Source organism: Hermetia illucens, chromosome 3 (genome assembly GCF_905115235.1).
Source record: "Hermetia illucens chromosome 3, iHerIll2.2.curated.20191125, whole genome shotgun sequence".
NCBI classification, from domain to species: Eukaryota; Metazoa; Arthropoda; class Insecta; order Diptera; family Stratiomyidae; genus Hermetia; species Hermetia illucens.
The window spans coordinates 175,002,259-175,017,561 of NC_051851.1; the positions used below are offsets into that span (position 1 = coordinate 175,002,259).

The 15,303-nt window shown below is 41.7% G+C and overlaps 2 protein-coding genes across 7 annotated transcripts in view; one reads left to right on the forward strand and one right to left on the reverse strand.

Moving 5' to 3' along the window:
* LOC119650678 (calcineurin-binding protein cabin-1-like) overlaps positions 1 to 15,303 on the reverse strand; it is a 261,076-nt gene that overhangs the window by 183,173 nt on the left and 62,600 nt on the right. The gene's annotated exons all lie outside the window — the stretch shown is intronic.
* LOC119650679 (tyrosine-protein kinase transmembrane receptor Ror) overlaps positions 1 to 15,303 on the forward strand; it is a 175,218-nt gene that overhangs the window by 143,343 nt on the left and 16,572 nt on the right. For all 6 annotated transcript variants that reach the window (XM_038053634.1, XM_038053637.1, XM_038053633.1 and 3 more), the window contains 2 exons: positions 11,923 to 12,010; positions 12,928 to 13,073. In XM_038053634.1, the coding sequence (XP_037909562.1) occupies positions 11,923 to 12,010; positions 12,928 to 13,073 (234 nt within the window). The remainder of the gene's footprint in view (positions 1 to 11,922; positions 12,011 to 12,927; positions 13,074 to 15,303) is intronic.

Sequence of the window (15,303 nt, forward strand, 5' to 3'; positions counted from 1 at the left end):
TGCGGATGGATTTACGGTCACAATAAAGATGGGAAGCTCTTTCAACGACTTCGTGGGACGACTGTATGTCATGTAATAATATTAAATTAAATCAAAATGGAAACTAATTAACACTGAAATCCTTTGAAAGCTCCTATGCATGTTATCCAGGCACATCCAAGCACAATGTTGTCATATATTTTATATCAGTTTCATGCAATTTTCCTCCATATTAATTCATATAATGGCATCAACATCAGTCGACATATTACCGCAACGACTCAAGCAGCTGCCGTTCTTTGTATTTCACGGCACATCATGAAATATGCACAAGGACTTCACTCCCAAGTCTCCATATACATATATTTGCATCCCTCAAAGGAAAGCCTTTCAAAACAACAAAACTCTCTCAAGCAACATATTCAAGGATTATAAAGAGCAAACGAAAGCAAATGAAAGCAAACCCAAACACCCCATCTTCGTCTATCTCCCCCAGCAGCAGATACTTCATAGAAGATTCCCTGTTTCTCGCTCCACCTTCAAGTGGATCGTAAACATTATTTTCAAATGAATGCACCCCAACCCATTCGAGTTTATTACACAATGATACTAATAAATGCGATATGCATAATTTCCTTGATAATTGTAGCATCTAGAATGTCCTCATTCGTTTCGGTCCCATTGTAGATGCATTCTGAAAGTGCATGCATGCCCATACGTACTTGTATCTGAGTCGGACGGATGCGTGTGTAACTGACCTCTTTATTGCGATGGTTAAGGGATGCTGCTGCAGCTACTGGTTCTGCTCTTGATGTTGCTGCTGGTGATTTTAATAAGCTTAATAATAAAGCCATTCATTTTCTATTTTCTAATATGTTTCTTGTTTGCCGAGTTACCAAGTATCTGGTGATACTTCCAAGATTTCATTTGATATCACGACCCTTGATTATGACGTGAAATTTCTATGCCGGACGAAGCGTAAAGATTGTATTGTGCAATATTTTGATGTGATGTCATTTGAAGATAAACGGAGAGGGTCCGGAATGCTTATGCCTTCGAGGGTGATTCCTCACAGGGGGTAAGAAATGGGCCGTTTTCGTTGGATGTAATTGCCAGATAAGAAAATTGAAAAGTCACGAAAATGACACCTAAGAAAAGCAGGAGATACGCTAGGAATTATTTTGGCTACTATTTAGATGTTATCATCTTTTAGGATCATTATGACTAGACTATAACAAATGGGCTGACCAGTGCTTCATTTTACCTGCTAGGGGTGCTAAATGCTAAGCAGTTAGGCCTGGATGATTCTACCAAAAAAAATCCAATTACATATTACCCCCTGAAGGTAAGGGAAGCGAAAGGCACAAAGGCGGGCGGGATAGGCAACACGGAGGAAGTTCATCTTGAAGAAGAGCGAGCGGGTTAATTTGCACTGTATCTTCTCTAGAGCAAAACAACCACAATTACAAAAGCGGGACCAAATCACGGAGCAATACTCAAGGATACTTCTCACGAGGGAGTTAAAAAGCATTATGGAGGGTTGGACCGAGGTGAAATCAATACAGGAACGCAGTATGAAACCTGACTGACTGCTCTTCAGTACAACCGCACTACAAATCATATAAATCGCACTCTCGATCTAGTCCTCTCCAGCATGCCTGAAAAACTCCTTTTTCAATCTTCTCTCGCTCTTCCCTATGTTGTTCCTGATGCCCATCGTCCTATTCTTGAGTTCGAGGTACAACTGCCACGCCTCAACTCCCATACTATGCGCAAACCCTCTAAGCTCAACTTTCGTAAGGGCAATTTTGAGGGTTTGAACCTAGCTCTGGCGTCAATGAACCTGCAGCCAAGCCCTCCTCTCCTTTTATTCCATTCTATCTGACCTCCTTCCTAGTTACGTTCCTTCCTTCCCCAAATCCCTGAGCTTCTACCCATTATGGTTCACCACTGAAATCCTGAAATAAAGCTGTCAAAACGGAGTTTATTGTCGAAGGGTTCACCCAACTGGAGAATAGAGTCCAAGTAGGACAGAGAGCAATCACCAAGAGACTAGGAGAAAGGGGTGGGTGGGGTTTCAAGGGAGTAATACATCGAGTGGCATTTGCTGATATTAAGTGCCAACTTATTAACTGTGCACCAATTATCATAAATAATGTATCCAGATTTGTCTGCAGGGAAGCGCAATCCATTGGGTAAGAAACATGAGAAAACAGCTTAAGGTGATCGGCATTTAACAAGCAAGTGAGGATGGAGGGGAGGTCCTTAATAAAGAATAAAAATAAAAGAGGTCCTAGAATGGACCCTTGTGGCGCACCAGAGTAAGGGGAAAAAGGACTAGAAATGCAACCATCAAAGGAAACGCTACAGAATCGGAAGGAGAGGTAGCAGGCAAGTCATGGTTTCGGAAAGTATTATACTAATCGAGACCTTTCATTTGACATGACTATTTGTTAAAAAAAAATTACATCCTCCTTTGGCAAGTATGAGGACCTCCTTAAATTCGACGTAAAAAGATGTAACTTATTATATGCGCCTGCGTCCACAATTCCCACATTTCCACCAAAGTTGGTGTCAATCGCTATAACCGTCTCCGAGAAAAATGCGTGTGACAGACAGACAGTAAGCCAATTTTAATAAAATTTTGTTTTACACAAAACCTTGAAAAAAGACTGGCGTTGGGAGGGAAAACACGTAAGGTGATACAATAATAGGAAGGGATGGATTCGGCTCGTAGGGGGACTTAGCTACGTTCAAGGCACCTCCACACAGCTGACTTACCTGAAGCTACGCGATCTCTGTCGCAAGAAAAGACAGAGACCCCTCGGTGCAACTCAGAGCTTAAAATCCTATCATCCAAGAACGTTTTAGTGATACAGATGAGATGGTGTTGGAAAGCCAGGGCAGAAAGGTTGAAACACGACAGTTTGGTACGTAGACGTCTCATATTTTGCTAATAAAGACTTAAGCTACTTGACAAGTTGTTTATGCTGGTGCCTGCCTGTTCTTTGTTGGGTCTGTTCAAAAAGTTCCAGAACTTCCTCAATAACTCGTTATTACAAAAGTTTGCAATTGTTTTAATTTATCCCCTTCAAAATACTCCTCTTGGAAGCGAATCCACTTCTCCCACTGGTGTTTCCACAGTTCCGTGCATCTGGAGAACTCTGTTTCATAGATGTTGTTCAGCTGTTCCAGCATGTTTTCCCTGATCCCCTCTATCGTCTGAAACCGTTGTCCTTTCATTGGATACTTGTCTTTTGGGTGCAGCCAGAGCCTGGTCAGGAGAATAGGGCGGATGGGGAAGGGTTTTCATCGCGTTTTTTGGCAAAAAACTCACCGTGTGATAAGGCGCATTGTCCTGGCGGAAAAATCACTGGCCTATTGTCCACAATTCTGTCCTCCTCCGACGAATCTTTTGGCGTAAAGTTCTCAGGGTTTGGAGGTATCGGTAACGATTGATTGTCTCACTTTGTAAGAGGAATTCATGATGGATGACACCTTTCGAACCGAAGAAAACAGTGAGCACCGCTTTAACGATTGATCTCATCTGGCAAACTTTCTTTTTGGTCTTGGTGAATTTTTTGACTTCCACGGGGACGACTGCACCTTGGTTTCCATTCCACGTCGCAGCCATAAACCAGAAGCTGGCCACATGTAATGAGGATTTTCAAGAAGTTTCCATTAGCATTGGCCATTTCCAAGAGGTCCTGACAAACCTTCAGGTGATGATATTTTTGATCTTCTGTCAACAGTCATGGAATGAACTTGGCTGCAACCTTTTTCGTCTCCAATTTTTGGGTCAAAATCTGCTGACATGGCCCAAAGGAAATGTTGCACTTCTCTATCATTTCTCGAATGGTCAAACGACAATTGAAACGCATAGGAGCATTCACTTTGGCCACATGGAAGTCGTCAATTGAGATTGAAAGCCTTCCTGAACGAGGGTCATCTTGCGTTGATGTTGTGCCTCCCTTGAACTGTTCAAACCATTCGTGACACCATGAACGACTCATAACTTTATCACCAACTTCACGGCCCTGACAAACAAAAAGGGGGTCACGAAAAACAGACTCCACAAAAACGGTTTGAAGAAGATTAGAGCAACAAAACAAAATAGAGATTATTCAGGAAGGCTCCCGCTAAAGACTGAGCGCCGAACCAACTGTCAATATTAACGTGAAGGCGTGAAATTTGAAAGGTCCTGGAACTATTATCAGACCTTGTATATTTTCGCTAATGTTATGAATGTGGAAAAAGTGTTCTTCAATTTTTCTTTAAAAGAGACAAGGAATTGTCGCCTCGATGGACTGATGTTAAAAAGGGGGATGAATATCTATTTTTGCAAACTATAACAAACGCCAGAAATTTCTTTCGCACAAAAAAGGACTACAATAAAACACAAATCCTAAGAACTACGCAATTTCCTACGACTCTCCTTTCCTATCATCTCCCCAAACACGTGCATCCCCTTCTTCCACTACCTTTCAAACCTTCCTCAAACCAAACGCTTTCAAACAAATCAACCAATTAGAGATACCATTAAATTAACCTTTTTTCACCCTATCCACTAAAATCACTATAAATAACTTGGGACACAATATTTATTTATCCTTTCGACTTTCTTTTTTCGTTCCTTTTCCTCCTTAAATTGACATTTTCTGAAGATTTGATAGAGGAAAGTTTACAAAATGACTCGAGAAATAGCGAGATAAGAGGGGATGATGTATTTTTGAATGTAAGGAAAAATTTACATAGGTCAACGGCTGAATGCTTTATTACATATTTTATTTTCGGGTGGATAAAGGATTTCTTTTTCTTTTTGATAATGTTGGCTTTCACTTGGAATAGATAAAATAGCGTAGAGAAGATTTGCGTCAGGATATAAACTGAGAGGAATGGGGTGGTAAATTTTCTGAGTCTGAGATCTATTGAGTCCCTGAATTGGTGTTGCTTTAATCTCACCCCTGGCTTTTATGCAGTTGAATCCACTACAGCGGAGTAGCCATGGCACTGTGTGGCCTGAACATTCCAGAAACTAGGCTTCGTTTATGCTCTTTGCCCTCATAAAGGTTCATGACAACCTTGAGATTATCTGATTGGTTTCCGCTGTGCCAAATGTTAACTCTTTCTTTGGTCTTAATTGTAGAAGAAATTGTTTATGATTTGGATTTATTGAGTATTCTTGTCAACTCTAATATGTAGAATGGACCTTTGAATGCTTATACTGAAGCTTCCCCACACGCAATTTCTATCTAAAAATTCATTAAATACTGTCGGAGATGCACCAAAACTCTCAATACCTCAATTCTTCTTCTCTACTCAGAATATATAATACAATACGAGTAATGGTAAAAGGTATGATGAATAAATTTTTAATAGGATCGGGAGCGTGATTCTTCAAGATCCTTAAGAGGATCGCTCAAGGAGCCTTAAGAGGTTCGCTTGAGGAGCCCGCGGTCGATTCACTGTGCAGGCTTCCTTGTTAAAACTTCCAAGTCCAAAGATATTTTGCTAGAATACCTTACGCGTAGTTGGAAGTGTTCTTTACGTAAAGCACTTGTCAATACCATAAAACTTGGCCTCAACTCCTTTTAAAATGCTGAAAACCCGAAGTTGGATACTTAAGGCATGAATAGTTTGACTGCAATACTACCATTGGATGATTTTAGATACATCAGATCTGAAAAGGAGAGAAGAACTCTGACTGCCTGACTGACTGGTAGACAAACATTTTCCGTCCTTGTAAGGAGTTGCCTGATCTTGGATTAGACAGGTCCCTTTGTGCAGATACTTGAGCTGCGAGTATCCCATCCATCTTCGGCTAGTCAGAGTGAATTGCCATCTTAGATTATTCCTGTAACCAGCAATGAACTAAAGGGACTGAGATGGTCAAACGACCATACTGAATTGTCGTAGGCGATCAGAGGGAAGAACTATGCTTGCAAGCGTCTGTGCTAGCCAGGCTCGAGAACATGGTAGGGGGAAGTCCTTTCAGCATGGTGGGGAGGAAGTCCTTTCAGCGCTTGGATCCCTCACATGTCACTATACAAAATTCACCGGATCCTGAAAATATCCAAACAAATAAGTTATGAGTCGGAGTGGCTATCTTCCACCGATTCAAAGAACCTGTAATTAAGATATTTTAGGCCTAAATCGAGGAACTATTGGGCTCCACGTTGGGCACCACTAAAGGGAATGAATTGTTTCAAGCAAAAGAGGGAAGACATTTAATTTATAACGATGTAAAGAACAGAGATTGATGAGAACAACTAATGGGGTGAAGAGAAAACGTCGGACTAAAGAGATTATTACACATGCAATATTCGATCAAATCAATCCCGGAAATCCGAAGGAACTCCCATCATCGAGCCGCGACCAAGAGTAGGTCCTTTGGATGTATTCTTTCCCATTAGAAAACAACGACCTTCAACTACACTGCAGCTGAACTGTTCCTTTTTTGCGAGTAACGGAAGCCCATCCACATTTAAAAAGGTAAAGCCAGTTGAACAAGTTCCGTGCTTTGACTGCCAGAACTTCAGGCACATCGGTCTAAACTGTACGATTGTAAACAGGCGCGTGAAATGCACAAAAAACCATCCAGGGGGAATGCATAAGACCCGCAAGTGAGGTGCCGCAATGTTGGAACTGCAGCCAAGCTGGCCACTATGCGAAATGGTATCCAGAAGGGAGGCTTCCAAAATCGGAAAACAACCAAAATCTCCCATGCCAAGCCGCCTGTAAGACTCTTCGAAGATTTTGGTCATCTCCGTCTATATTAGATGTAGCTTCCACACTGGTCAACTGGGTCAAGACTTAAAAATCTTATTTTCGGTGGCAACTTCAACTCGAGCACACCTTCTGGGGTGATACGACAGTCAACAGAAATGGGGAAGCCCTACTGAAATAGATCTATGACCCTTTCACACCAACCGACCTTGAGATTATTTTACCTTACTTCTTTGTACTGAGTGGAGGCTCAGTCTTCCCGCCACTGGATGCGAAGCCAATCTAACACCTCTGCTGTGCTCAGCGCCACTGTACGCTACAAAGAGTTCTGCCCGTGATATGGGCACAATTTTTTGATGCCCGCTGACTATTAGTGAATACAAACAAACACCAGGAGAACCAGCAGGAGACAAGGCTCACTGCTGCCAAATGTATGCGGTCTCATGGGGAGGGATAGTCATAAGTTCATACTCGTTGATGTTTTCCCAGTTACAAATTGTCACAAGAGGTGTGGAACACGGATTGCCCAAAAGGATCCTTGAAAAAAAATTTTAGCGGTCCGTTGAGAATGCGGAAACCTATACAATATGTTGAATTTTCCTAGCTGGGCCGTGTATATCTTGACAAAATCACCAATAATAAGTTCCCCTGGCACACGCAGAAATAATGAAAGGGAATGTGGGTCAAGAATATTCTTGGAAACGGAATAGGAATTCTAATATAAACAAAAGATTAATAATAACATGGATCCAATTTTTCCGCAATGCTTTCTCATCTTCAGGACGTTTGGAAGAGTTCGAGGCTCAAACTAATGAAGAGATTCCTCCCTGAAATTGGGAATTCTAAAGTGAAAGTTTTCCGCTCTCCAAAACCGAAGGACATCCTAGAACCAGTTGACAACGCTAACGAGATGTTGGGGAAAATGAAAATCGGCAGTCCGACGGTTTTGAGCCTGCTGTAGACAGGTAATGCTGAGAGTAGTACACTGCAATTCGTGGAACCTTCAGGAAAAAGAACTGAAACAGGTCAAATTCAAGATATTTCTCAGCCTATATTGAATATTTTTTAATCTGACTGACGTTCTAGTGGTTCCCAAGTTATTTAGAGGTGCTACGGGGATCTACTGGAGGAAGTTCTCTCAGGTTAATAAAACTAAGCTTCCTAGAACTATTATCAGTATCATCATTCGCGAAATAGACAAAGTGCAGTCAAAGGTTGAGACTTGAGTCAATGAAAGCCGCTTTCAGAACCTTTTACTTAGAAAAGTGCAGCAAAAATACACCGCCGTCATGGTGGAATGGCGATTTGTCTAATGTCTGGAAGATGAAGGCTTGTTACGCCCTCTAGGACATATACAAACGACCATAAAAGGACTGTCTGAAGTGGTACAAACGTGTCATTAAGAGGTTCTTGGTTGGACTATAGAAAAGACAATTGAAACAGTGGTAAAACTGGTTTGCTGATTAGGGAATTGACAATTCTACAGGTTCACAAGGACATGAATGTCTCCTACTCCACCAGTGAGTGGTCAGGTTTCTGATTGATGAACAGAATCAAAGTACTGGGCCACTTGTACGGATTAAAGGATTGCCTGTCTGAAGCAGGTCCCAATGTAATGTTGGAGTCTCTGGTGTCTGACCGTCAAAAACATCGGGATTGTCAGTAATCGGTCTGTGGTAGAAGAGGCTGAATGTAGATTATTGGTCGATTCAGTCAGAATATGTGCTTGAGTCAAAGCATAGTAATAATCCCCGGGGAGTTAACGTTATACAAATTGCCTTCTAGCGCTGGAAAAGTGGTGGGAGTTCTCCATTGGTGTGCACTAGGAGGATGGATCAGACTAAAAAATTCAGTACAATCATGAGCGGTCAAACGTTTATGATAGCCCACCTGCATGCATGCCACCAAAATTGCTTAAATTGCGATGGGCTAACCACGTGAAGCGTATCGGTCACACGGGAATTCTCCAACGCCAACTGGGGGGAAATTGCAAGGAAGGGACAGCCGGGAAAACCACGAAGATGTTGGGGAACTCCGATCATATGGACAGAGTGATTTTAAGCGATCTTTGAATCCTGGGGGCCAAAGCCTGATTTTGGGCCAGTACCCTATTGTAAAAAAATATTATTTTTGCAAATACCTTGATCAAAGGATAAAGGCTAGAATTTGTGACCTGGCTTTTTTTATATCTTGGGCCTGTCTAGGAAAGCCTGTTTCCTAACTAATTAATTCATTCCTGTTCAAAAAGAGCATTACTAGGCAACTCTGGACAACCGCCAGCTAGGCCCTAACTACCGCCAAACATGGCCCTAGACAGCGCCTGCACATAGCACAAACATATTTGTAGAAACCGGCAATGCTGACGCGTAGATGCGGCTGACACACTGTCTCATTTAGGAAACAATGATAATCATATACGAGGGCGGTCAATAGGTACCCGTGTTTGACGACGGTGGCTGGTGTTATCATCGAGTAATGCCATCTATCAAACGACGGCTGCGCATGCGGCTGTTAACTTCGAAGCAATGTTTGGAGCAATTTAAGCGAGATCCGAAGGGGTTTTTGCATCGAGTTGTCACCGTTGATGAAACCTGAATTCTTGATTATACACCAGAAACTAAGCAACAATCAAAACAATAGATTTCTCCTGATGAATCTGCTCCAAAAAAGGCAAAGATGGTCCCATCGACCACAAAGGACTTGGCGACGATTTTTTTGGGATGCGAATGGCGTCACTCTCATGGATTTTTAGAAAAAGGAGGAACGACCTCTGGACAATACTACAGCGCATCATTCGAAGGTTTCGACAAAAAATTGAAGAAGACACGGTCGCATTTGGCGCTATTTCACCACGATAACGCACCAGCACATTCATCCGGAGTTGTCGTCTCCAAACTGCATGAATTGCGTTATGAATTGTTGCCGCATCCCCGGACCCTAATTCTCTTTTCCTGTAACAAAGATTTTCACAAGTCTGAGACACATAACAGTAGCATTTTTCTCCCACAGTGTTTAAAAGTGGATTACTTGACACCACCCTTGTTTCCACATACTAACACCATCCTCTTCTTTTTCTTCAGCCTTTGTCCCGTTCACAAGCGGGGTCGGCTCGTCGTGATCGGCTTCGCCATTTGGCTCTATCGAATGCCTGATCTGGGTGCAATCTCGAGGCTTTCAAATCCCCATCCAGCGTATCAAGCCACCGTTGCTTAGGTCTGCCTTTTGGTCGTTTACCATCGACTTCGACGTTCAGACCAATCTTTGCAAGTGAATTCTCGTTTGCACGAATTGCGTGACCATACCATCGAAGACGCCTCTCTCCCAACTTTTCCACGATCGGTGCAACCCCATAACGATCGCGGATATCCTCATTTCGGATGTGATCTAAACATGTGACGCCACTAATCCAACGTAGCATCTTCGTCTCCATTACCGCGAGACGCCGTTCATTGTCTTTTATGGTCGGCCAACACTCAGAACCATAGAGAGCGACTGGACGGACGACATTGCGGTAAATTTTAGATTTGAGACGTTCGTTGATACGTCGATCACAAAGGACACCAGTTGTGGAACGCCACTTCATCCAGGTTGCGTTAATGCGTGAAGCAATTTCATAACGCTCCATTGGCTGATAGCGTTGACCCGAGGTATTTAAATCGCTCAGTTCTGGGCAGATCACTGCCGCTGACAGTGATTGTGCCTGTTTCATGGGGATCGGTCGTCAAATTCACATACTAACACCATACACGACCTAAATCTCATTTTCCTCTTAAAATATTTCAACACACGAAAATAAAAGACAATAACAAATGACACAATCAGAATTAGCAGAAATCCTCTTGTTCCACAATTTCATATTACACTCTCAATAAACCACAATCCAGTCCGAATCTTAATCCAAATACCCACGGATAATCACAAAAACTCCCCATCAAAAATAACCATTCGTGCCAAGTACTTAGTATAATCCTTCAAAAATCCTATGAATTTCGTGCAACACGAACCTGCAAAAAATAATATTTTCATAAAGCACACAGACAGAAGGTATAATCAACCCTCCCCGGGTGGAACCGTATGACTTTTATACTCAACCCGGAACTCACATAAAACATATACACTAAATTTAATCCAACATTTTCAGCAATTCCTCTAATTTCACCAGCCACCCCCTCTTGAAAACACAAGAAAAAGGATGAAAAAAAATTATCCTACTATTTCAACAAGTTGTCAGAAGTAATATTATCGGACTAGTACTAGTACAGCTCCCCCCCCCCCCCCCTCGGTATGTCGAGTCCCACCCGCTGTCGAGGACAAGCTTCTGTTTCCATTTCTGGCATTCTCAGGTTCTGCCTCACCTTCTGGTCCCATTTTGAGTTAGTCAAGTAATAAATTAAATTCTTCCACCTTAGTTACTTCCCCCGTAATTTCAAAGTACCTCCCACATAACTTGATGCCAACATGCAACTGACCGACTGAATTAACTAACTGCAAACTTTGTAGCTCTGAGTTTGCTTTATACTCGCTCCAGGGACCAGGAAAGGACATTTTAGCCCCTGAATTGCTATTGAAACCAGCCAGTAGACCGGTGTCGTTTTAATTAGCATTTAAGGTATTCAATTCCGACCAGAACTTGTGGTTCTTTGATCGTTTATTTTCGTGACACCTTCACGTTTCCTTGTATTTACTAGTGTCCTTTCTTCGTGACAGTCAGCGGGATAGAGTGAGGCGGATTAAATTGCAAGCGAAGTCCTGATAGGGAGTTAAAAAAAATGATAAAAAAAACTATTAGCCAGGATTTTAGCATATTTACCCACGCTTTTGTCATTTAAATTTCTAATTATTCAATCTGACATGCAATATTTCAGGGAAAGGATCATAAATATAAAATATTTCATTCTTATCCTTAGCTCAAGTACTACACTTAGCCCTGATATTATTCTTCATTATTCAAAACAGGACACAAAAAAAAAACTGGAATAATTCACTCGTCCTCAAATAGAGCAGAACAACCATAGGGACTGGGCTTGCATGATTCTCTTCGAGTTTTAGTGCCCTCCACCTTATGTCCTGCTTCCTGTTCATTAAATCTCGGCAGGATCTGAATTTTATTGTCCTGGAATTTTATTAAAATTAATTTAGTTCCTACATTCACTCTTCAAGTGTTTTTCCAGTCATCCACTCATGCAATTTTTTTCTTCTTGCGTTTTATATTTTTAGGATTAATATTCAGGATATGGGGAAACAACGATATGTACGAAGTAGTAGCGGAAGCAGTAGTGGTTCCTACAATCATAACAACGACCCGGTATGTTTTTCAGATTTTTTTTGATTCGTTCCAGAATAAATTGGAAATAAAGTTGATGTGTATTTAGGACGAAGTATTGTGTCGTTGGGATATGACGGGTTGATGCCAATTTAAATAGTAGTAAAATCAGATCCTTGCGTATCCTTGTGATTTCAATTATGATTGGGGCAAGAACCCCGACATGATCTTTTCAGGAAGTCGAAAAATTCGAAGTTTAACCATCCTTTTCAAAGGAAAAGAACTCCAGATAATTGGCAATACCACAAAAGTTTAAAAAAATTAAGATCCAGGGAAGATCCTGTAAATTTAAATTTCTAAAGAAGTCAATGGTTTCCGCAGCCTCAAATGTTGCAATGTAAAACATTTCGTTACGAAACTACTCCTATTTCATGCATATTTACCGAAACACCAAATGGAGAAACATTTCAGTGACATTATACGAGTCCTTAAAGGAATTCCTAACTATACACGAAAATATTTCGCCATACCCTATCCAACGGACAATGAACTATTCTCCCCGGGCTACTATGCATGCACTCAAAGTACTCCTTTCAACTAGACTAGTGAGAAAATTGAATATTAAAACACACCTTCATCCCCAACCCACCCCGAAGCATGTACCCGCCCCTGCATCAGGCATTCACCAGATGTGGAGAGTTTGTACAATGTCCTTTCTCTCCATACTAATGTATGCCATCGTCTATGGCTATGCTATTCCTTGCTTACTTTCTTCCTATGAAATGTATGAGTACATAACATACATTTCCTTACCTCCTGACCATTTTTCTTTTATCCTTTTTCACATTCTTTCATGTTTTCTCACATTTTCTAGGTTTTTTTTTTCATTTGTGTGTGTGTGTTTTGTGTGTATCCTTTCTTCTTTATTTTTCTCCACTCTTTATTCGGAAATTATTCAGATACCGCAGGGAATATGTCAACTGTACAATGGAACAACATGTGAAAAATTTCTACGAAATCAAACGGTTTTTGTACCACCGGACCTGACGATGGACAACATTGAGGAGAGGTTGAAGGCAGCGTATGGTGTTATTAAGGAATCCAAGTGAGTAATATAAATTGTGGACATTTGCAATATTAGTTCTAGCTCCTCCGATGTGGATGCTCATATGCTAGGAAGCGTTGCAGAGTAAATGTTGGAATATAAAATTTGTAGGTCCTTTGAAAAGGATAGGTAAGATGTTGGTAAGCTCTTTAAAACTGCAATAAAGGATATAGTTGCGCTTACAAAACGCAATCATTTACGAGAGTTATCCTTTTCTCAACAATAGAATATAGGACGAGCAAATCAAAGGATAAATAGAACTAAACTGTGATCTGGTTAGGAAGCATGGAAAGGAAACGGAGGTGCTGTTAAAAGAACACCAAAAAAAGGAAAACTGATTATCAAAACGGATTCAAAACGACAATTTGAAGTGGAAAATACCAGCCCCCTTTTTATACGAAGCCAAAACCGAGAAAAACTCAAACTACCCTCCCGCTAGAACAACAAGTACCTGTCTCACCACCAGAGAAACCTGATCACCTTCACCTTTTTATAGACGTCTCCCAATCACCTCTTTTCGAGGATAGAGCAGCCAAAGCCTCTTTATTGCCTTTGCTTTTGCTACTCCACCTTCCGTATAACCACGTTTCAATATCATTCAATTTTATGCTGTACAAGGGATAAGCCTACAACAGCAGGACAACCACGAAGACAAACAAAAACAGGAATGACAAAACCCGGATTCGAACCAGGAACACCAGGTCCAGAGGAGACGTTTCCCCACCTCGCTTGAAGGGCCGTCATGTTTCAGTTTTGTTCGCACTACCGCACCAGCTCCTCAATTTTCGTATTTTACCAAGCGCGCCCGTAAGGAAAGGTCTCGAAGGAGCTGAAGCCGCGAGGAACGGTTCAATGAGAAAGCCACAAGACTGGCGTATAGCTTACTTCCCTCCCTTAAATTCCCACCAACCAGATACTGCCCTGATCCTTAGTTTTGGCTGGATAGCCCTTTGTGGATGGAGGTTCCGTGCGATTGTTATTTTTTGGGTCTTCAAATGTTCCTGATTTTTACTTAAGTGGTAACAGAAAGAAGCTCCTTCAGTAGAGCGCCCTCAAAAAACCTCACATTCTTGTATTGGGCTTGAGTGGTCACAGAAGAAAGTTCCTTCAGAAGTGGACCCTCAACAAAAACCAAACTTCCTTCGATAGAGCGCTTTCAATAAAAACCTAACTTCCTTGTTTTTTTTTTTCGAAAGCGCGCCCTCAATAAAAACCTAACCTTCTTGCATTTGGCTTCAGTGATCACAGAAGGAAGCTCCTTCAGCAAAGCGTCCTCAACAAAAACTTAACTTTTTAGCTTGAGTGGTCGCAGAAGTAAGCTCTTTCACCAGAGCGTCCTCGCCAAAAACTCAACTTCTTTTATTTTGCTTGAGTGGTCGGACAAGTTCCTTTAGCAGTGCGCCCTCATCGAAACCACTACCTTTCCGAGGTAACTCAAAGGGAGGCAACAACTCTGAGCAAAGCCTTGGATACGATGCGTTCCGTTGTTCAAAACCTGCGCAAAGCTGGATTCTATGCGGACGAGGAGGTACCTTTCGTCCCGTTTATCCTAACAAGGAAAATCGACGTGTCGACTCGGAGAGAATTTGAGATGAAATTGATGATTTTCAACTTCTTGGTTTTTACTTAAGTGGTAACAGAAAGAAGCTCCATCAGTAGAGCGCCCTCAAAAAAACCTCACATTCTTGTATTGGGCTTGAGTGGTCACAGAAGGAAGTTCCTTCAGTAACGCGCCCTCAAAAAAAACTAAACTTCCTTCGATAGTACGCCTTCAATAAAAACCTACCTTTCTTGTATTCGGCTTGAGTGGTCACAGAAGGAAGTTCCTTCAGTAACGCGCCCTCAACAGAAACCTAACTTTCTTGTATTTGGCTGGAGTGGTCACAGAAGGAAGTTTTTTCAACAGGTCTCGCTTACCAAGAACCTCAACTTATTTTATTTTGCTTGAATGGTCGCAGAAGGAAGCTCCTTCAGCAGTGCGCCCTCATCCAAACCACTAATTTCCGAGGTAACTCAAAAGCAGGCAAGATCTCTGTACAAAGCCTTGGATACGATGCGTTCCGTGGGTCAAAACCTGCGAAAAGCTGGGCTCCGTGTGAACAACGGGGTTCCTTTCATCCCGCTTATCCTAACACAGAAAATTGACGTGTCGACTCGGAGAGAATTTGAGATGAGATTGATGAATTTCAACTTCTTGGTTTTTAGTTGAGTGGTCACAGACGGAAGTTCC